The following is a 23,206-nucleotide window of genomic DNA, read 5'->3' as shown; positions in this document are numbered from 1 at the left end:
GTAATCGAAACTGTTTGAAAGAACTGTGTGTCAGTGTGAGAACTGCCAGGCATTCTGAACTTTCCACCAGCAAGAGCTGTATTCTGCACAGAAATCCTCTGCCTGTGCAATTCTGGCTTGGCACCTTGTAGTGCCTGGAGATTCTGCCAGGAGATGTGTTTTGCTTCCCACCTTTCTACCTCTTTCTCTGGATTTAATACAGACCAGGGACCTCAATGCCTACTAGCAAGCTGAACTCAGGGAAGGAATTCCGAAATCAGACACAGGCAGTGTGTTTGAGCTACAAAACACAGCAGAGTGGAGTCTCTGGTATTTTCTCCCCTTCAGAAAGGGATTTGCATTCCACGCCTGGCAGAGATTATTCTACATTTAAGGAGGTACAGTAGTTACCTGAAAACCATCAAAGCTGTCAGACACCTCCGTGTACAAGAATGGTACATTAGAAGAGTAACCTAGAGTGCTCTTGCTCTTGACCCCAGCATAGTTCTCTCGATGAGAAGGAGGTACAGTACTTGAGCACAGCTATAATTTAAAGGAAGGAAAAATTTAAAGGAGCCATAAAAACAGCTTGTGGTTAAATTACTGATTATACGTACTCGTGGAATTTTTAATATGTGTTTTGAGGAGGCGTACCATACAGATGATTTAAAAGAAATTGTGACAGCTAGTGTTTGTTTAAATAACAGCCTTCTCAAGAGCAGCACTACCTCTAAAACTAACAGAAAACTTCATTTGTTCTTGCTTTGGCACCAGCGGCGTTCTGTTTGAGGCAGAGAATGACACAGTGAGAGAAGATGGTTTGATAATACTTACTAGAGTCACCAAACAAAACAAGTTCTCAGTTTATCTCTCAAGCCACGTCAGAATATTGTCTTTTGACTATTTAAATTGATCATAATTGCCATTATCTGTATCTGTATTACACTGTTTTTACTTGTTATAACTCTAACGTTACCTTACTGTGTGTATTTTTAGTCACACTATTGCATTAGTATTGTGCTGATCTGTGTATTTATTCTACTAATGTACGTTGCTCTAAGAACATCTGCCAAGAAAATTAATAAAACTCGAATACAATTATTTTACAATACATTTTGGAATGTTTGAAGGAAGCATATCTTCGCTTTTTCATTGACAATATGCTCAAGCTGCATAGGATTGAAATCTGAATAGAGTCATTTTCAAGTCTGTCAAACTTCAACACTTGACAGAGGTGTAAAATGAGAAATTAAATTGTTTGCTACTGTATGTTTTTCTTCCATTCAAAATATTTGGTGTTAAAAGCGATGCATATGCTACACTGGTGCAAAATCCATATAAAAAGTATATGGAATAACATTGTAATTATCTGTAATAGCACATGTAATAACACATGCATGTATGTATATGCTGTGATAATTACATAATATTAAGAAACACCAAGCACAGTTAACAGAAGATATATATTTATATAAACCTTTTCACAGTACAGAGATGACCATATAACAACCAGATAAAAATAGTAACAAAAAATGCTTTACATTACTTTTAAGCAGCCACACTTTGTACAAACACACCTCATTTCCTTTCAGCTATGAAGGCTGCTACAGCTGTGATCAGCTGTCTTCATAAGGAACCAAAGGCATTAAACATCATCATATTGACCAGTGCATGAGCACACTAATGCAATGCGGATTCCATGTATCCTCAGATGTGTCCTTATTGATTGCAAGGAAATACTTGCTAATAGGTCCCTTAACACCTGTATGTAACAGGTACGGTGATTGATCAGAGGAGACTCCAGTCTTCTGCAGCTGTGTAGATGAAGACCGCAGTGTGAGTTGTACTAGATTGTCAGAGAAGGGCCAGAAAGTAAAGGGGAAAGATTGCGTTGAGACAGGATAACAGCAAGCTGGATACATTTCCCTGTTCTGGAAGCTCTCCATGTCCCCCCGGAGTGAGGGCAGGTACACGCTGTAGGGACCCAAGCTCTCAGGATAAAGGGGAGGAGACTTTTTTCCGACTCCTAAGACAAAACAAATGCACTTTTTAGTTTGCCTATAGATGCCCCGTTTGTCAGAAAAATGTAAAAGATTAAAACATTTAGTATCAGTCTCTAATCTCCATCAGCACTAATAAATACTTATGTCATTATCAAGCAGAAGGATTAAAAGAGTATTAGAATGATTGCTGTAGGCTTTGTTTCCTACAGTCGCTCACACAAACCCAGCAGTACATTGAGACATACCAGGGCTTTTATGCAGTATGTCACTCATATCCCAGCAGAGTCTAAAATTGGAAAATAGTGCCTTTTACGTGTGAGAAGCCCAAGTATCTGCTGAGATTCAACAAGGGCTCACTGTATGGGCGCATCTTTTGTAACTTACATCATCTTGCCTCCAGACATTAGCTTTGAGTTAATTGAATATTAATTACTCTAGCAGCAAGATATATAAAATATGCCTGAAGCAGCATACTTTACAAGACCACACAAAAACTGTTTTTTTTTTCTGTGCCTAAGTTATGCGATGGGAGAACAACAACCAAAAAAAGCAGCTATATGTTAAAGGATGAAACAGAAGTGGGAAACAGCCTATGGCTCAACACTGGGGGGCTGAACAGACTCATTATCATGTCTAGAGCTTCTCAAGACACTTTGGTGCTTGTGAAGCAATACTGCGAAACATTCTGTATGAATGTTTTTAGGAATTATGAGATGTACTGCATCCCTTTGCGATCCCCATTGTCTACAGTCATATGATCAGTTATACAGACATGTATTTACCAGTGCTATTGACTTTTGTGGTGGTACGAGTAAAAATGTGCCCTGTGTGTCAGGGAGAACGTGTTCATATTTCATAATCCAATGCATGGATTAAGGCAACATTAAGACAAAACGAATAAAAACTTAATTCTGAATATCGATAACTTTTTATCTGACATAAGAGCTTTGTGCTTATTTCCAACAGTAAGTAAAACACGAGTGTATATAAATCTGGTCTTAATATGTACAGGTATATTTTTTTATCCAAAACACCTCTGCCTCTAGTGCTATTTGTTTTCAAGAGATGATAGTCCAGTGTTTTCCATGTCTGAAAGGGCAGTGTTCTGAGCAAAGAGGAAAGAGTACAGAACATTTTGAAAAAGAGGCAAATAAAAAAAGAGGCAAGGGCAGGCTTTTGACAGATGTGTTTTTCTTCTAAATGAATGAGCTGACATATCAGAGCCCCACTCCAACAGAGTCCAGTCTGTAGGCACCACAGATCACCAGGTTCAAGCCCAGACTGTAGTTGTTTCTGCTAAGTGCAGGTGATAACAGGTCAGTGAGTCAGACCCATATTTCACCCATATGAAAATATAACCTAGGGGAGCCTATAGAAATGTTCTATTTGTCTATGGAAACTTATGACTATAGAAACAGTTTTTTTGTGGTAAAAAGAAACAATTGCACTTTTTTCATACTTCATGACCTTGCAGTGCTTCAATGATAGACCATCCAATCCACCCTTTTGCAGAAAATGACGTTTCTTAATGACAGCAAAGGTATATTTTTTTTTGTTCTGTTCTTCGTATGATTTGTTTTGTGCTTAAAAATACTGTTTTGTGAAGTGCCATACCGTAAAATGTTATTTTCTCCTGTCAAGGGCTTTGTGTTCGGGCTTGCTGTCTGCACATTTTATTGCTCTAAGCAGTTCTCTGTCGTGTACAATCCTGCGTTTTCCATGGCTGTGCTGTGTTTCGCTTCAGACTGGAATCGGGAGGTTTATTTATCTCACAGCTTCAAGCACTTCACCCAGCTTCGGTCTGAGAGGCCCTCTGGTAGATCGGTGCATCTGTGTTCAGCCAAAAAGTCTTTTCTCAGTGTCACAGCACTGGAGAGGAGCTCCTTCAAGGAAGGTCAAACATTTTACTATTCAATCAATGGGAAGCGACTTACAAATCATGTGTATTGATCATTGTAATCATTTAGTGGAATGTAGGGCAGGCACTAAAACCATATGCACTTAGTCTTAATAGCTCACATTAAAGCAATTATGCTCACAAACTATTACTGTCTAACAGTATGCATATTATGCTGCCTAATTCATCTTTTTAAGTTTTATCCCTGCAATTTTTTATCATAAATCAGATGTTTCATTTCTATTGGCTGTTTCTGGTGTAAGGCCTGTGGATTTGCTATATTTATATGCAAATCAAGCCATGCTTGGGCTGCAGGATCATGTGGTTTCATGGGTAAAAATAACGGGTGACATAATGCGCTTCTTATTTTATATGTATGTGTCAATACTTGTGATGTATTTACTAATGACAGTGCAACTGCTGAGGCGACCCTTCTAATGAACAAGCCGCATTTGTAAAAGCAGTCAACAGGTCAAGGACTTTTGGGGGGAAAGTTGTGCACCAGCTATCAGGCATATGTGTGTAGGCATAGTGTAATATTGTTGTACCACTTACTGAGAAATAGCACTCACTTTCTGTGTTTGGAAAATATGGGGAAAAAAATGAGAAGCTGTTTCATATTTATAGAAATAGCTTAATATTTATAGCATGAGTTCTCTTAATGTCAGAAAAAAGGACGCCTAAATAGAAATATTATTTTCTTAGGTTATTGTTATGAGTGTATTTCAACATTCTGTCAGTCAGTTTCAACTATTTATAATAATAAAAGCAATCAACTCGCGTGTTGAATTTTGTTCAGGATTTTGCCATCTCTATGGCTCCTTTGCTCTTCTGCACCAGTGTTCCTCACATAAAAATGTGAATTCAACAGAATTCTGTCATCCACCTAGCCCTGTGTCATGTTATCTCCTGTCTTCTTGCCCCACACAGGGATCTGCTGAGATTGAACATGAGGGCAGCGTCCCTACTGGTGGACAATGTCCCCACTGTTTCGCCAAAGCGTCCTCTTGTTCTGCAATACAAATGACACTTAAGGTTAACCATTTCCAAGGTGATGTGGAGGGGGAGGTCGCCTGCACGCCCCCAAGCCTGCTGTAGAAAGGACAATACAAATTCTGACTATCTTAATACATTAAAAAGTCAGAGCATGCATTGATTCTGGGGCACAGCTCAAACTCTCCTGGCAAAGCCTGATTCCCCCTGGTTACAGTGTAACAAAAGTGGTCTGTAGAATCTTGAAACTCTTGCCAGGAGTTGATGAGTTAATTTCTCCTTACCCCTTTACTAGGAAAGGTTAAATGTCCTTCTGTGCTGAGGTTTAATGGCCCAGTTTAGAGGAAATGCAATCTGCAGTTAAGCTTTGAGAAGACAGCTGCAGAAAAACACACCAATTTATTTGCAATTTTGTATGGGAATTAAAATAGATTGCCTTGCAAACCACTCACTTAGCAAAATAATTTTTAACATTATTTTGCAGTCTGATGATTTAATCTTTTGTTTTATAAATGCATTCTTTTTTTGCACCATAAAGATAAAACACGTTCATGAAAAATTCATTCAAGTAAATCTGCATATTTTGATTTGCATGTGCTGCAATCTCCATTTGGAGGAGAAAAATGAAAGTAATATTAGCGGAGGGATTCTTGAATCTAAATAACGTGGATTTTCAGAGAAAGCACTTCATCTCGGTTTTATCACAGGGAACGGGTTATCAGAGTCCACATATCCCTTCAGATCATTTCACTTCGTGCATGTCAGAAAGACCAGCTGCAGAGTGGAACAATTATTAAATGAATCTTTTAAAAACATTAATTTGGTACATTTGGCCAAGAACAACAACAACAAAAATTTAATAACAACGACAATAATGATTTGGATGTAGTAGATATCAGTCAAGGATAAATACCTAAATATGACTAATTACAGAATAAGACTGAAATCACCCAGAGGAGTCCAACTGCCTCTATTGACAAAATCCTTTGAATTGTACAATACATAATGTGAAAGATTACAAAAAAGCTATACATTCAATAAGTGTATACTATTGTCTATTAAGTTTCCTTTTTATAACTGTTGCTGTAAAAACTGCATCTTTTTCTAGAAGTATTATGCACCTGTATTTTTTTTTAATATTTGAAATTGCTGCATGTTTTCTTTTATTGTATTTTTTATTGGTTGTTTTTTACATGAAAGCTTTGAACCCAATAACATTTAAAAAGTAATTAAAAAAAATATATAGATGCACTAACCTTCTAGTTGAACGCAGTACAATGGTGAATATTTTGTAACCATGCAAGTGATGCAGAACAAGTAATGACTTAATTAAGCATAATTAAAGAAACAACAGAATGCATTCATCTGTAACCATCTATACAGTGACTTGCATTAATGTACAGCTATAGGGCTGTTGGAACTGGATCCAGACTCCCGAAACATTCACACTCACTCATCTCTCACACCGACGTGACTTTTAGGTTTTCAATTACAAAAAAAAAAAGGAAACTGTTTTCTTCAGCTTTCTCGGTTATGTTTTTACAAGTTGCTTTTGTTTTAAAAACAAATGTTTCTCATTATTATTATAATTTAGTACTTTGCCCGGTGACTGCTTCATTTCTCTCACTTCGATAGTCAAAAGCAGCTCCGAGACTGAAAACTGAGATGGCTTGTCCCCTCAGCAGGTTTTGCTCACATTTCTCATTTAACCTCTTATTAAACTGGCCTTTGTGCACCCACTGTGCTATTATTGCCTCACTTACATTCACATACTTACCAGGTCAGCCAGGTTAAAAGGGTGTGGGGGGTGAGGGGGTGGATCACACTGGAGTTGCTTTACACAGGCACATAACTACACGACATAACACCCCAAAAGAAGAAAGATATACTACAACTGTTTGATGAGCAGCAGGGCAATAAATTCATTAATCATCATTTTAAGCCTCATCAAACACTTTGCAAGCTCTTCCATGGGAGTTATACAAATTAGCCACTGAAAAGGCAGTAATTTTAGTTTAGCTAGGTAAGTGCTTTTTGATTGCCTTCTTGAACAATGCATCCCTTGACAAGCTAATAAATCAGGTCTTTCTAAACCGGGTGCACAGCAAGTGTGAACAATGAAGTCCACATAGTTTCAGCGCTGGTTTCAACCCAAACGGCCCACATGAATGGACCCAGATCAAAGCCTGGTCCGTTTATTGTGAAGTGGGGCTTTTTAAATCAAGAGCCACTCGTAGAAAAGAGTTTTTTTCCCCCTTTCCTTTTTTTATTAATTAACAAGGACACAATCGTGTGACAAAGGGGAACAACTGTATGAAACTGGAATTAGATCACATGATGCCCTTTGTGGCAAGGTCCTCCTGGGTACTGCTGTCTGGCTATCTGCAGGAGGAAGAAGCAGGACAGATATTTTAGCTCATGAGTGCTGGCATTCTGAAATATCTCCTGGCTGAAGCAGGAGGGCAGGTAAAAAGTGGGTGCATATATCCAGATGGTGCTATTGTCAGTGGCTGACAAATTACTTGTAAAACTGGAAATGGAGACTACATTTAATCTGAGGCCAATTGATTGTTCAACTGTTTCAGGTATTAACAGTGTAGGTTTTGATTTGTCCAGTGGTTTATAGCAAAGCAGTGGTTGGGGGATGGGAGGGGGGGAGTGAGCTGTCTTTATCTCTTTAAAACGCTGCTGTGATGGGATTATCTATTCCGTTTGGCTGTAAATCATCTCACTAATCAGAAAGCTTCAGCCAACAAGTACACATTGGCACACAGCCAGGGGCTTGGGTTTTGGAAGGCCTTCAGCAACAAAAGCATGTTTGTATCAATAACCGTCTGTTAATATCTCATGCATATGGATGTCCAACACAAAAATGCACAAGTAAAGACAATCATAAAATGAAGTTTTTTTTCTCCCACTCCTTGCTTCCCTTCCACTGAATGTCTTGATAAACCTAATGCAGGAAACAAATTAAAGAAATGTTCGCTAGACCGCCACTGTGGTGTAGACACAAAAATGAAGTCCTGACCAGTGAGTCGGTCCCTAGCTGTGCTCCTGTTGACAGATTGAAACCTGTTTCCTCTGAATGTCCTTACAAACCGCCGCATTTCAAAACAAACCAGAATTAATAGCTTCTAATAACTGTGGCGTGGTTAGAACTCACCTCTGCTCCTGCTTTCCCTGCCAGTTTCCTTTCCTTCTTTCTATCACTCTCCTCCTGTCCTTCCTTCTCTCTGAACAAGCCCAGACCCAAAGTCTTTTTTTTAACTACAGCATGTCTCCTCTCTTCTTCATTAACTTTCCCTCTACACATCATTGCACGCCTCTGAAAATAACTTGGCAAACTGGGAAGCATTTATCTCTTTTATCTTGGGAGCTGATCCAATTAAATAAGTGCACATTTACATCTGCATCCATCAGGAACGAGCACAGAGAATCTGTGGTTAGCTATAAGCAAATAAAAAGCCAATCTCCTTGCAAAGAGGTGTCTGAACAAAATATGATAGATTAAATTGCAATAATAGTAACTTTTTATCTCTGATCTGAACACCCTGCAGAGCGGTTGTGGGGCAAAACATTTAAGTAATAATCTGAAACAGGTGTTGAAAACACAGACAGTGGGATTTACAAGACGTCACAGAAAAATAAACAAAGTTAACTCATTAGCTTTTTCCTGGGCTTTCAGAAAAGCAAAAACGTTAATCAATCTAGATCAAAACAATCTAATGGCATGATGATAAAGACTTCTGTTAAGCAGTTTTGTGTGCATCTGGTTTAAAAGAGGTTCTTTCTGCTTTGCAAACTATAAGGCTTACTGTTTCAAATCACCCTCAAAGTTTAATTAACTGTATATGCTGTATATTAAAACAAAAGTATATCCCCAGCCTACTTCCCCAACTATGGCAACATTATTATTATTAAAACATCTTCAAAGAGCAGGGAGAAAACAACAGATCTTGAGTTTTGTTGATCTTATTTAAAATGCAATAAAATATGTTCAAAAGTTACCATGCAATTTACACAAGAAACAAAAACAAGTAGATACAAAAGCAAAATGGTGCAACAATCGGTAACACGTTGTATGTAGACGATGGCTCTGATATCTCCCACAGCAGCCTGGAAGGAGACTGTATTAAACATTTATACTGAGCTAAAACGTGCATTTACATATCATTATCAACAGCGAGGAATGCTTATTGCATGAGGCAGAGGGAGGAGTGAAATAACCCTATGGCCATTTTCCACTGGAGCCTGGAATTGCTTTACAGCCTCTGGTAACAGGAGAAGTGAGTTGGGTGGACTTGTTTTTGCACATTGGTCACTGTCTTCCAGAGTTTCACAAAGTCCAGAAGCCCTGCAGGTGGAGAGGGAAGGGCTTCACTGGTGGTACTTGCTGACCCACTGTCCTTGACCTCCAGTTCCTAAAGAAACCTCACACACTCTAAGCAGAAGATTACCAAAGAAACGAATGGCTCTGAGACTTTTTTTTACCTTGAAATGATGTATGCATCTAGTCTGTGTGTGTGAGAGAGAGACAAAAGAACAGCAAGTAAAGATTTAAAATCTTTTTTTTAAGCACATTCCGGTAAAATCCAGAAAAACATGACAACACCACTGAACAGTCCTGAATAGTGGAAACTACCATGCAGAAGTGTAATGACATATGTAAGTGAAAAGTAAAGTTAGTCCTTTCAGAAGCCAATATTACATCTGTACTGTAAAACCAGAAATGGTATGCACAAATGAACTGGATTGAATTATTAGAAAAAGACCTAGATTAAATTAACCAATTAACTTAATAAATTGATTTAAAATGCTGTGAGGGTTGGGGAAGGGTGGAACAAACTGGCTGAGATTAGCTTCCTCATTGATAGTCTCTGGTTTGTGACCTTTCAGTTTCTTCGCAAAGATAATATACAGCACTTCCTTTAAATGTGGGGATTTTAAATTAAAGATGTAGTCTGTCATATATAAATACGCAAGACGGAGGTGTATCCAGTATTTAATTTATTCTCAGTTTTATAATTTTACGTGCAGTTATTACTTATTTTAATGCAGACACGTTTCGCAACAACGCGAGGTTCATTTCTGCAAGAATTTGTGCTACTAACGAAGTCGGTTTTATTTCGATTTATTTATACGACGGTTGTCAAATAACTTGTTTACAAATAATTTAACATTGCACCCAGATGGGATTTCAGTAGACTGTTTAATAATTTTACATTTTGCCTGTTGCAATATTGCCAATTGCGTACATTTACTAGTCTGATTATCGCCTTCTTATTTACAACCGACGGTTTTCTTAACGGACGTTTACTGAATTTCAGATATTTTATGTTTTTAATAAATGACGCTATAAGACACAAATATGCGAAAATACCAAATGAAGCATCGATGCCACCAGTCTCCTTAATTCTAATAGTAAACATTACACGAAAATGCAACTAAAATGTGTCGCTTCTCTCAGTGGTTGCTATTACGCTTAGAGCCCTCGTCAGGGTTTTACTAGACTTAATGTGGCCTGTATTTCTCACATTTTACAAAATCGACAATTAGTTCCTTACAGTTGACGTTTCCCGCTCTTCAAGAATCTCAGTGTTACCCCAGGGTGGTGTTTCTCGGATAACCAATGCGATGTAAAAACCGAATCGCACGTAAGGTGTCACAGCGCCATTCACCGCGCAAAGCTTATCATTTGTTCGCGGTTCTTAAATCTTCTTATTAACTTAAGTATCGGGCTTTCATTTAAAACATCAAACAGCTGCAAATATCACATGTAATCTGTCCCCGGAGAACTGATAGAGTTGGAAAGAAACAACTGGATGTGCTTGTTAAACCTCTCTTCTCGGCCGGTCTTGCCTCGTTACTGTCCTTCCCCGCTATTCTGCTGGGGGTTAGGAAAGGGGGTTAAATATTTGGAGATCATCATCTGTCACTTTATCTAGGTCAGTTTACAGCGCGATCATAAATATTTGAAAAGGGGCTTTGCGACATCGGCGCTGAAAACAAGTCGCAAACGTGCAAGAACTCCGCACCGCGGAACTGAGGACCGAGCAGCGCGGCGCTCCAGACCTGCGTCTCCTCACGCGAGTCGACTTTTAAGGCAGAAAACGGGCGATTTGTGAAGGTTTCTGCTTCAGCTGCGAGCCGCTAAACCACACAGACGTCCCCCTGCCTGCCTGCCGAAGCCAGAACAGGCGGGGAGAGAAACAGCTGGGCTGAATTTTTAGCACCCATAATTAATTAACAGCCTCATTCCTGGGATTTGATGATTAAATAAAGCAGAGGCCGTTCTCCCAATGTGAATTCAGTGAAAGTCTACCCCACTTCAGTTCTTTCGGTCATATGATGGGTGTGCGAGTGGGGGGGAGGCTCGGGTGGGTAGAAGATTAGAGACTACTGCGAGAGGGAAAATAGCACGATATTGCGTTTGAGACGCACACAAAAGGAACATTCTCAACTGCCACTACTTGGTCAGTAAGGGCTCGTCTTTCTTCCCATTCATAGCACTGTGCCAGTTTTTTTTTTTGAGGAATCAGTGGGAGCTTAAGGAACTAACATATTGTTCACTTGAAAAAACAGCCGGTTGTGTTTCTGGCAACACTTGCACTGGTACAACTCGCAGATGTCCTCGGTAATAGTCTAAGCAGGTCAAAAGAAATGGGGTATCCTTTTACACGTTGGGGCCTGAATGCGATTCTGCTCGGCCGGGGCCTGATCGGCCGCGTACGGCCATGCACTGCCCAGATCTTTCGTCTTGGTTTGTGCGTGTAAACGTAAGACTTGAGGGACCTCTGTTGACTCGTCTGCATTTTAACAATAATTGACAATCTAGCACTGTGTCAACAGGTTTGTCAACGACATTGGAAGGACCCAGTGTTCGCTACCGGTTAATGGAACCTTCGTATAAGGTGTCTCGCTCTCCCCCATCAGCCTGTACTGCAGGTAAAAGTAGAATTTCGCATGTGGAACACTGGGTTAGAATTCGGGACTTTTCAGACAAACATTCTACTTTAATTTCCTTTTAAACCACTGTTTCTCCTTCCTAAGTAAATTAAGACTTTAAGGTCTTTTCTCACCCCCTTTTCCGCGAACCCAGGCGCAGCTAATGTGGCTTGACGGTAATTGTTATGCAAATTAAATAAACGTGACTACACAATTAATATTTAAGAAACGCGAGGAGAAACGCGGTGACTGTTTACTATACAGTGCGAGGTGTCGTCTGCAAATGACGTGACTCTGGAGCTAATCGGGATCACCTGTGCTATAATTTACCCTGTTGATACGAAATAGTATTTTTAATTTCACATAATTCGCGATTTTTACAACGGGGTAACAGCAGCTGTTCAGAAAGATGCAGAGACACGTTTAACACAAGCTTATATAATTACACACATAAGCCACAGCCTCGCAAATAAATCACCTCAATGAAAAATGAAGCCAGGAGGAATTAGCGAAAGACGCCAAGGATAGGTGTGATCGGCGCTGGAGCAAAATTGGAAAACTACTTCCCAAACAGAAGTGTGGAAAACTATAACTTGTGCATCCCCGTTCCTTTACAGCACGGAACTGCAGATTTCGCCGGCTGTCCTCCAGAAGTATCCCGCGGGCTCACTGCATTGCTGTTATTCGTTCTAAGAAAAGTATTAATGCTATGCTGACAATCCAAAAGCACTAATATCGACCAATATTCACCTACACAGCACTTACGAGCTATTGAACAACATTGAACAACAGCTATTGAACATTTAACTACACTTAAAAAAGTTTATTTGATACCTTTGGGCACAACACTATCATCTAGACCGTTGCTTTGGTTGTGTCAGTGCCTTCGAAAGTGTGAACGAATTCGCAGTTTGAAAAGTCCCACGTCACGATTAAATTGTCTGTGGTTCTACAACTATTTTAAAACTTTTACAGCCAGCAAAGAGAACAATTCGCTACAGCATTATATACCGCAAATGTGTTGCAAAGAGGAAAAAGAGACATTCGGCGAATAAAAGGCGTCAGTTATTTTACACAGAGCAGAGTTCTGCTTTCTTTTTGTAAAAAAAAAAAAGAATCAACGAATTTGGCAGGATTCGCACCGTAAGACGTCCTGTTCGCTGCAGAGAACGAACACGTAACTAAAATGTAGAGTTTACTTTCATACCTCCGTACCAAAAAAAAAAAACCTATTCGTTGCCTTTTTCTTGATTGAGAGAAACAAATCTCGATTTATGCATTTGAAAAGAAAGAATAAAAATAAATGAACTAAAAGGCAAAAACCAAATACCTGCAGATCATACCAGTTATTCTCTTTTCTTGATCGGTTAACAGTGGAAACACGCGTTTAGTTTTATCAAGTAGACGTTGGAAAGTGATCATACGCCGGAAGCTCTGTCTTCAATCGCATCATGACCTAATCGCGTCTCAGGCAAGAGCCACTGTGCCTGTACAGGCGGTAGGGGGAAACTTGCACTGTGTCCCACACTTGCAGGCCCTGCAGTGCACCTTTCCGAACTTCAGCTGCCCCCTCGAACATTCACCGGCTTGTGGAGGATACGGGCGCTGCGCTACGCGTTCAGCTGCCCCACTTGCGAAGCGCGGTCCACCGGCGCTTTCCTTCATCCCAGCGCCTTGGAAAGCTGGTCCCCGTGTTTCTCTTTGATGGGAGCTTCGCCAGCTCCAGGCGGGCAGGTTCTGTTGCCCAATTTGTTTTCCCCCAGTTTTGCCCAGTTTTCCGTCCAGTTTGATATGTGTAACGAGCACACGTCTTCCAGTGAAAAAATAGTCTCTCACACCTTATATTATATTATATATTTTTGAAACATTTTTCAAAAGTTTACTTTTGTACATCTACACCGGAATTTAGAACTTTTTGCCAGCTGTCAATCATTTTCACGTTTCAAGTGTCTTTTTTTAATAGTATTTTACTCAATGTCGCCACTGCAATAACGAAAAAGATCATTTAATTCACGGTTTTATCTTATATTTTAATAAAGAACTTCGCAATTTCTTTGGGAAAAAAAATACCGAGCGTTTTAAACATCTCACAAACTAGGATACTCGTTTGTCGTAATTAACACCGAGCTGGTTTAGCAGTTATGATGCGCCGTTCAGTTTGTTATATAAGGAGTTCACTTGCACGAAAAGGCTGTAGAGAAACAATACAGGTGTAAAACGACGTTGTTGTTGTTGTTGTTGTTGTTGTTGTTGTTGTTGTTTGTATCACCAATAAAACGTTTCAAGTGTGCGACATCAATTGGAATTGAAAACCGCCGGGCGATTTTAAACGGAATGAAGGCATCGTCCCTACCTTGACTGAAGCATCAAGTTGTCTTTAAAAGAAGTCGGACTTAAACTGGGGGGCTGTAAGAATTCTGCTCCAGTCTATCATAAATTGAAGAGCGCCACAGTTAAAATGCAAACGAGGCATTAATTACAAAAGGGTTTACTGGGTTAGTTTGGTGAACAGAGCGCTCGACGAGAATTAAAAGAAAAAGAACGATGAAAAACAGGCTCACTGAAGCAAAAGTTTCCGACATCACCAAAACACAAAAAACTGTGAATTAGAAATCATTTGTTGTCAAGTATCATTAGTATGATTATTAATAATAAGAACAACACGTATCATTGTTTGACATCAGTTTAAAATTATTGGTAATCAAAAATAAGGAAACCGTTTTATTTCGGAAATATGTCTGCACGCCATGATACAGCGTTGTGGTGTAACAAAAACTATCTCAATTACTTTCATCCCTTTAGCTTTGTCCTTTTTTTTCCCACACGTGGGAACTGTTTCGCTCTCACATTGTGTGTCCATGCGCAGCTTCCCGACAATGGCCTTGCTAGCCAGCTCATTCAACTGGAAAGGAGGCAGGAAAAAAAAAACTTGGGCAAAGTTTCATCGGATCCCTGCATATTTCCCCCACTACTCCGGTATTCATTATTCACCAAGAAGAGAGCCGAGAGTGTCTCCGGTACCGTGGAAGCTGGCAAGACAATGTTTTGGTGGAGACTGCACTGAATTCTAAACACGCTTCATTAAGATGGCTTCTTAAGTGGTTAATTAGCATTGAGTCCCTTACTTGCCCCTAAAAAACAAAGATTAAAACTGTTTCTTTTGCTCGGTCAGATCGCACAAATACTGCAAAAAAAAAAAAAACACAGCAGAGGTCCACAAGCAGAGTTATGTACGAAGTCGCTGAAAATAATTCAGGCTTGCTCTGCTCGTATGAAACTAACGTGTAGCCGGCTCTTAAACTGCCATCTAAAATAATAATAAAGCAGTCGGGTGAGACAGAAATTCTGAGCAGGAAACTGTAGAATTGCCTGTGATGTTTTTATCGTGACATTGGGGCAGCGCGTTTTTGGTGCTGCCTGGCATTCCGGAGTTAACACGGCGTCTGTACAGTATATTATTCAATCAAGGTGTGGCAGACAGATTCGAAACTTAACATCATCTTCAAACACGAAAACGCTTTAGAACAACACATCCAGTTCTTGGCTTATTTTAACCTAACCGATCGTTTAAAATGCTAGTAGAATCAGCAATATGTGTGCACCTCAAGAAAACAAAAAAACTCAGACGTGCAGACTTAAATAGATTGCCATCAAGGAAGAAGACATGTAATTGTGTTCTGCTCCCGTGAAACAAATGCAGGATGTTAAATGACCAATTTCAGTTGAATCATGTTCTAACCATGACATAATTTGAATGGACTATAGTGACGTTGGTGCCTTTTCGAAAATGCTGAGTCCTAACTTTTTGTGCATTCAGATTAGAAGTGTATATTTAGCTTGTGTAATGTGAAAGTAGTGATACATCTGAACTAAAAGTAAATCGCCAAATAAACGGCGAGGCTCCGAGTTCGGCAGTATTTTGTGACAGTTTGACAAGTCTCCAATGCACAAACGAAAACCGCAACGATTTCGTGGAAAAATAAGACGTCTGGACAATGATGGGTTATAACACATACCCCGTCACTAAGATGAAAGGAAACGTGCCGGCCTCCATCCTCGTTGTGTGTAAAAGTCTAATAGACGATTATACTCTGCAGAGAGATTGGTCCGTCTGCCCCAGCGCCAGTTAGTGTAATAAATAACTACAGTGACACAATTAAAGTATAGCAAAGGTCTGAACGTTATACCCCAGTAAATAAAGAAATGTGTGTATAACAGTGCTCAGGGAGGGAAAAAAAGCGTGTGATTAAATGACAGTTTATTTCACGCAAAACGACCATTTTCTTCGTCTCTTCAATTCCTGGAGGGCCGAGGAAAGAAGAAACATAATTATGCTATTTAGCTTGTTGATGCGCAGCAATCACAGCTCCAGCATATTCTAGCAGATTAAAAATAGAAACCCCACATCTTTGTGACTGAAAATAGAGGACATTAGAGCGGAGAATTATATAAAGCCCCTGGGAGGTTTCTGTCGGAGTGCAGAGAGTAAACTATGGAGATTGATGATAGAACCTTTTATGGGGAGAAATTCCCCTTCAGACACGCGGTAATCAAGACACTGACTGGGCCACTGAGTCAACTTATCTCCCAGAGTGACTTTATTTTCTACACTTGCTCTTGAGCTCTGTTGTTCCTGTTTTTGCGGTCATCATTATTATACAACTATTTTAAAAATTATAGAGCATATAAATGTAATGATAGTACATTAGTGCTTCCTCCTGCGCACACTTTGTAATCAGATTTATATACACGCTTTGCTTCCATAAGGTATTCTATACAATATAATTCTATATAAGGTATTTTGCGTTACTGTTACAATGCAATTCTGTATAATAATGATGATAAAAGCACAATAATATTGTCCATTACTTTATAAATGAATTTAACGATTTTACCACGACACTTTCTGATTGTTTAATATAACTGCATTTAAGAACTGTACATTTATCGTTTAAGGGCGTTATAATTATAGGTTTATTATAGGAATTCATAATATAGCGTAATATTTTAATTTTACGTATATTAAGGATGCATTATAATTTTAATTTTTAAATTGTCATTCCAGCGTATCAGTTTAAAATGCAAACCATTTACATTACAAGTTACTTTTACAGTATGTTAAATGTATCGAGAACCTAACAGCTTTTATCGGTGTTGTTTATGAGTTTTAATTACCGTGTTGGGTCAAAAATATTAAATTGAAACTGAATTACATTCCGTATCCAGTCGTGATTGATACACTTTTAATTTTAATTACGACATTACAATCTAAAGGCGTCTAACCCATTCTCATCATGTGCAAAATTCCACCTACACACATTATTGCGCGTTATGAGTCCGCAAAGGAGCTTCCTTAAAGACAACACGGATGAAAATCATCAATGCTTGCATGGTCAAAGAGAATAAAAAAACAAGAATGATATTGCTATACATTTAAGGGATCGTGGTGGCTTCGTAAATTATTGTTTTTTTCATGTAGATGTCTTAAACTGGGACGAGGCCCTAAGGCCTAGAGGTGTCTTTCGGCTCGGCATGACTGTGGGTCAATTTGTGTTTGTATAGGCCACTCAAACAAGAATCGTTTTCCACGTCGGATTAACAATACAGCCCTGAAATTAAGAGCAAGTCTGACACCTACCTGCCAAAGTTGGAAAAGTTGGAGTACAGCGGTGGAGATCTGGCTGTAAATCTTAAACCCTATGGCATCAATACACTGGCCCAAACCTCAAAGTCTTAACTCTGCCATTAACCGGATGAAACGCATGTTAAGGAGGTTTAAAATTCAATAAAACTAATCACAACGCTCACAGCAATAACGAACTAATAATAATAATAATAATAATAATAATAATAATAATAATAGGTATTGCGTTGTGCATCTCCGTGTGTCTGTGCTGTGAAGTGCTACGTCTCACTGTTTTAATGCCTTTACCGCGCTTTGGAAATAGTAATGAGGGCTAAATTTGGCATAAAATCGAACTCATTAGCAAAGTTCGCCACCTGATTGCTTTGCATAAAACACGACACGGATTGGGTGTAATTAGGTTAAATGATTACTCTGCAGTTTTGCTGCTATTATTATATCAATTTTCACCTGCCGAAATATTTTCCAAACTCCTCCACCTTTCTTTACGTGTAACCTCTCTTACTTTCCCTGTAACAATTATCTTAAACCGTCTCACTCCTGACGAGTTTAATTGTATTGTGCCTTGTAATATTTCGGTAAAGACTACATTATTTATTATGTACACTTAAAAAAGACCTCTTATTATTTCAAATCGGAAGGTTCCACATTTATATATTCAGATTATATATTCCTAGTAAGTGTATAAAATTTACTCTTTTTAAATATATATTTTCAAAAGGTATAAATATATAAACAGATTTTAAAGGAGTGATTTAGCTATTTATCTAACAAAATAGATAGTGAGATAGGTTTTCTTAAACGTCTCTTTAATTTTTTACATTTTACAAAGGCGACGGTAAACTGTCCGATAAATATAATTCTTTCTCTTTTTTTTAAGAAAGAAATATGAGAAAATCAGTACACACTTATGGGAATCAAGGATCAAAAAATAGATAAATTATTCTTATTTTTATAACTATGAAGAATTTTGGACACAAATACTGATTATATTTATATCCCCAAAAACAACATTAATGGCTGTACAAGTTTTTTTTTTCATAATTTACTTCAAAGATAGTGTATTGTCCATTTTAAATACAAAAATGCTACATTAAATATACATATTAGTTTTAATACAAATAGTCTCAGGCGTCTGCAGCGATTAAGACAATTCTTGGATGTTACATCTTTTGGATTAACCATATATCCAGAAACTAAAATTTCCTCACTGAAATATTTTTCTTTCCGTTTTCTCTCTCGACGTATTTCAGATCATTGTTATTTTTTTGCCAACAACGATAATAAATAATTGTCCAAGTATTCGGAGAAGAAGCCGATATTAAATGTTTGACATACCTTTCTTTAGTTCATAAGGGGAGTCTTTACAAAGATCTACTTGTGTGTGGACTCTTACTTTGCTCTCTTTAACCAAAGCCTCTGCTCTATTTAAAACAGTCTGATTTAATCCATTGAAGTGTGCCGTGGACCCAGTGGTGGAGCCGTGGTTGCTGTGGAGATGCCCAAAAGTACCATAGTTCGTGTAACCTGCATAGAAGGGAGACGCGTAGTAGATGGGCCGAGACAATACTGTGCTGTTCGGAAAAGTGCACTGAGACGGAGACCGAGACGGAGAAGACGGGGTGCCCGCGATCACTGAGCTCTGAGCCGGTCCTGCTGGCTGTGGGACGTCGGTACTTCCCTTAGACCTGTCCGAAGAAGTGGCAATCTCAGCGAGGGACCAGAGTTTGGGTTTGGGCGCCACGGGGGGCGAGTGGATCACAGACGTGACGACGCTGTTGCTGTGGACAGAGTTCCCCGTGCTGGAAGCGTGCACCATTTCAGCCGGCTTGTCGTGGGCAATAATCTCGGTTCCTCGAGGCACGGCGGAAGGGGTAGAGGTGGTGGGTCTGGGCGACTCGGGGAGGATTTCTGTCCTGTCTTCATGATCTTTTAATTCCGAGTCAGTCAAAATGGGATCTATTTCTTTTCCAGGACCCTCGTCTTTAAATCTGTCGCAAGTAATTTCCCCGGGGTTAGGTTTGTGTTCACCTGTAGAGAAATACAAACAGCCGGTTATTGCGGGCTTACTATCTTTTAAAGGCAGTTCACACACACGTGTTTCAGACTTAATGATTGTCATCACGACCCTACCTGTTTATTCTTTAAACACGCAACATTTCAAGCTACAAAAATATCAGTAATATGTTGGTAGCATTATTGACAAGATTCGTTTTTAAATTCCAATTAAGACTGGGACGGAGTTAAAGAGATATGTGTGGTAGAGTTATGTGTTTTTGCCTGTTTTGCGGCGTTTCTTCGCTTTAGGATAAATTAATTACTTTTAAAAGATATAGATTGACAGTAGTTCTCAACCCACAACCGGGCAAATGAAGCGAGGACAAGCTGATTATTATTTAAAAGCAATTGTTGCATTATAAATAATATACCACCATTAACCAGCAATCAATTTTGTTCCCTGAGTGGAAACGACTGAAATGAAAAATTCATTAATTTTCTACCGACCTGACTCGGTGTCTGTCGAGTCTCCCTTCTCCGTGGGTTTGTGCGGCTCCTCGTCATCATTTTTCTCAAGATCGATATTCTCTTCTTCTTCCTCGTCCTCGCTCCGGTTCCGTGGGGTCCAGGTCATCTTGTTCTCCTTCTTTAGCCGTCTCCTGGCGTTGGCGAACCAGGTGGACACTTGCGTGAGGGTCATTTTGGTGATGATGGCCAGCATGATTTTCTCCCCCTTGGTGGGGTACGGGTTTTTCCTGTGCTCGTTGAGCCAGGCCTTCAGTGTGGCTGTAGCATCCCTGGTGGCATTTTTCCGATATGCTGGGTCTCCATAAGGGTATGAACCTAGCGGAGCCGCGTACGGGTGGTACCCTATAGAGCCGGCCATCCCTGGGGTGTGATCATACGGAGATCCCTGAAAGAAACCGCATAGATTATAGGACATTAAATACCCACCACACTTGTGGCACCGATGGACAATGTGAATAAGCCTTCCAAAATGAAGGGGATTAAATAAGCAGTATCATATATGTAGGCCTTGTTTGTTTGTACATATATACTACATATATTAATGTACGAATTCAGGCGAATCGCTAGTGTAATGTGGTAGTATAATGTTTCAATTTTTTTCAACATTTATTTTACCTACCCCCCCCCCAGCCACCCCCTCCCCAAGTCGGTATTTAACACGCGGAGCGGAAACTTAATACACCGTTACAATGTTGAATTAACATTTCGGGTATGTTCGGATTTGCAAAATATCCCGCAGCGCACTAAAATGTTACTGCCATCCATTCAAGCCAATTACGCGCCCTTAAAAAAGAAGGAGACGGAAGGCAGAAAAATAAAGAGATAAAGGTAATAAATGGTGCAAATGCTTTCGGGACGCATCAGGGAGAACACATAAAATCGTTCAGAACTCCTTTATTTCCTAATATGTTTTAATGATTTCACACAAAGCGGCCGACAATTTGGGCATTCAAGCCAGCCGCCGGTCGTGATCATTTATTTAATCTAAAAGACGACGGAATAAATTACGTCGAAGACAAAAAAAAAACCACACAAAAAAAACAAACAAAAACAATCAAGGGAAGACAGAAAAAAAGTTGTTGCAAGAGAAAGAAAAGCAGAATAAAAATAAGAACCAGGTTACTCCCAAGCGCGGTGGACTGGGACGGGAAAATCAAAACAACTCACTGGAACGTTTTGCGTTCGCAAGCGCATAAATAAAGCCATTGTAATAATAATAATGTTTAGGTCGTTCTGACACAATATTGTTATCTTTCCCCACGAAAATCAACCAACAGGCAATTCACGCACAGCCAGATTTTGGGAACTAACACATTTTCCGTTCTTGCGCATTTGTTTTTACAACTAATCATAGGAATAGCCTAATAATTTTTTTTAGAACTGATTACACATCCACATACATAAGTATACATATGGCCTGCTTAAACATAGTCAGATTGTGCCTATAGAGTTATCTTTCCTCGGGGCAGGAGGTTTGATGCGAAACAGAAAGAACAACACTGAACAGAAAGTGTCCTTAAGAAATACCCTGGAGTTGTAGCTCTTCAGCACCGCGACACCCGGCTAACAGATCGAGCTATCGATTTCAAAGTTTTCGCAAAGGCCAGCTGTATCGACTCCTAAGCCTGCATGCGCGGCGCTGTATTGAACACAAGCGCACTCACCACGTACGAAGTGAATGTAGCCGCCGCCGCTGGGTCCGCACTGTACTGCAGATGAGAGTTGTAGCCCGGCGAGGGGCTGGTAAACGCTGTAGATCCTGCATACGGAGCAAAAGCGGAGCCCGAAGAAGATCTCCCAAGTTCTTCAGTCCTGGGTCCCGAAATCACACTTGTGCTGTACGCCGGGCACGAATACAGTGCCAAAGAGGCGGACGGCTGATACAAGTAGCCTTGTGGATACGCCATGGCTAACCACCAGAAAACAAGCCACTTATTTGCGTACTTTTTTCTTTGACTCAATCACGCTCTTTCTGATCAGAAATCATAGAGACTCGCGGCGGCAGACCCCCTGTTCGGTACGTGCTTATTGTATTTTCTTTCAAATTGATTTGGGGGGTATCTGTCAGCAGAAGCAGATCTGCGACTTAGGTGTTTACTTGCTCGCGGCTTGTTTTTTTTTGCGCTGTCTTTCTCCGTCCTCTCTCTCTCTCTCTTTCTATCATGCAGAAGAAGTTTTTTTGCCTTCAGTTTGGGGGGCTTTGCTTAGGAAAAATGTCCTGCCAAGATGCTAAGTTGGAAATTGAGGATTCTGACGCCTACTGCGCGTGTATCGCTCCTCCTCTCTGGGTGTTGTCAGTGAAGGAGCAGGCGAAGCTCCTGCCCTGCCTGATGAACGCGCTTCTCTCTCTCTCTCTCTCCCAGCCTGTCACTCTGTGTGCCCCGCTGATCTTCCCCTCTTTCTCCACTAACAAGGCTCATTGCTGCTAGACTCAAGTGCGCCAGCTCCTGGTGGCAATCTCCTGCACGCAGTCCAACAGATCAACTTCAACTTTCTTCATTTGCTAAATACTCTAAGCCGTCACTTGTAGACTCGATTTTTTTTTAGCGAGGGAGGTGGTGTCTGCCGCCGAGAGCTCGCCAATGTATCTGAGGAAAGGGGGGAGAAAAGCACTTCATATTCGGTTTTTTTTCCCCCAGATTTTTTCTTCCCCCTTTCTTCCCCGTCTTAGTCATAAATTATTTTAATTTTGTCACCTTTTGAACCCTGCGCATTAATCTCGACGGAGCTGTGTGATCGCGGACTGCCGTGTGCAGGTCTGTTATCAAGGAAGACTCGAAGAGAAGGGGAATGCGGAGTCCGAACTTGCTTCAAAATTGTTTACACCGCCTCCGTTCCGACTCCGTTATTCGATCTCAAACGTTTCATTAGTCGTGTCATGGAAATAGGCGATTCCGACGGATTGATGTCGCTGTTCGATTCTGTTCGCGTGGGGCTGAATTTCCGCCTTTGCACAAAGTGTTAATTAGCCTCGCTAGTCCGAGACGTAACACTTCTAAAGAAATACATAAAGCGATGTCGCTGTCTTTCGACCTGATTGATGGGCGAAACAAACTCTTTTTTTATTAACGTGCTTGACGATCTAAGTGTCATTAGCTCTGAAAAAAAGATGATAAACAGCTAATGAGAATATAACAATTAACAGGTGCTGGGGTCTAGCTGCTTGTGGCGTGATCCAGGCGTGAACGACTCGAGCTTGCCTTCCTGAAAACTCATAAA

The 23,206-nt window shown here is 40.0% G+C and overlaps 1 protein-coding gene across 4 annotated transcripts; it reads right to left on the bottom strand.

The window, feature by feature from the left end:
- Window positions 1-1,428: 1,428 nt before the first annotated feature.
- On the bottom strand, window positions 1,429-23,093 carry irx5a (iroquois homeobox 5a). Of its 4 annotated transcripts, none has more exons than XR_001480945.2 (6): window positions 21,652-23,093; window positions 19,967-20,372; window positions 18,800-19,492; window positions 4,766-4,891; window positions 3,597-3,865; window positions 1,429-2,005 (listed from the first exon to the last, which is right to left on the bottom strand). XR_001480945.2 is itself a non-coding variant. In XM_015368510.2 (5 exons), the coding sequence occupies exons 1-4, from the start codon at window positions 21,892-21,894 to the stop codon at window positions 4,782-4,784; spliced, it is 1,452 nt and encodes a 483-aa protein (XP_015223996.2). In that variant the 5' UTR covers window positions 21,895-23,093; the 3' UTR covers window positions 1,429-2,005; window positions 4,766-4,781. The 4 variants fall into 4 exon arrangements, 1 of the variants encoding a protein (XP_015223996.2); XR_001480946.2 differs by having other exon boundaries at window positions 3,597-3,812; XR_001480944.2 differs by having other exon boundaries at window positions 3,597-4,891.
- Window positions 23,094-23,206: the final 113 nt, after the last annotated feature.

This window comes from Lepisosteus oculatus, chromosome 20 (genome assembly GCF_040954835.1).
Source record: "Lepisosteus oculatus isolate fLepOcu1 chromosome 20, fLepOcu1.hap2, whole genome shotgun sequence".
NCBI lineage: Eukaryota > Metazoa > Chordata > Actinopteri > Semionotiformes > Lepisosteidae > Lepisosteus > Lepisosteus oculatus.
This window is presented reverse-complemented; position numbering and strand designations above follow the sequence as displayed.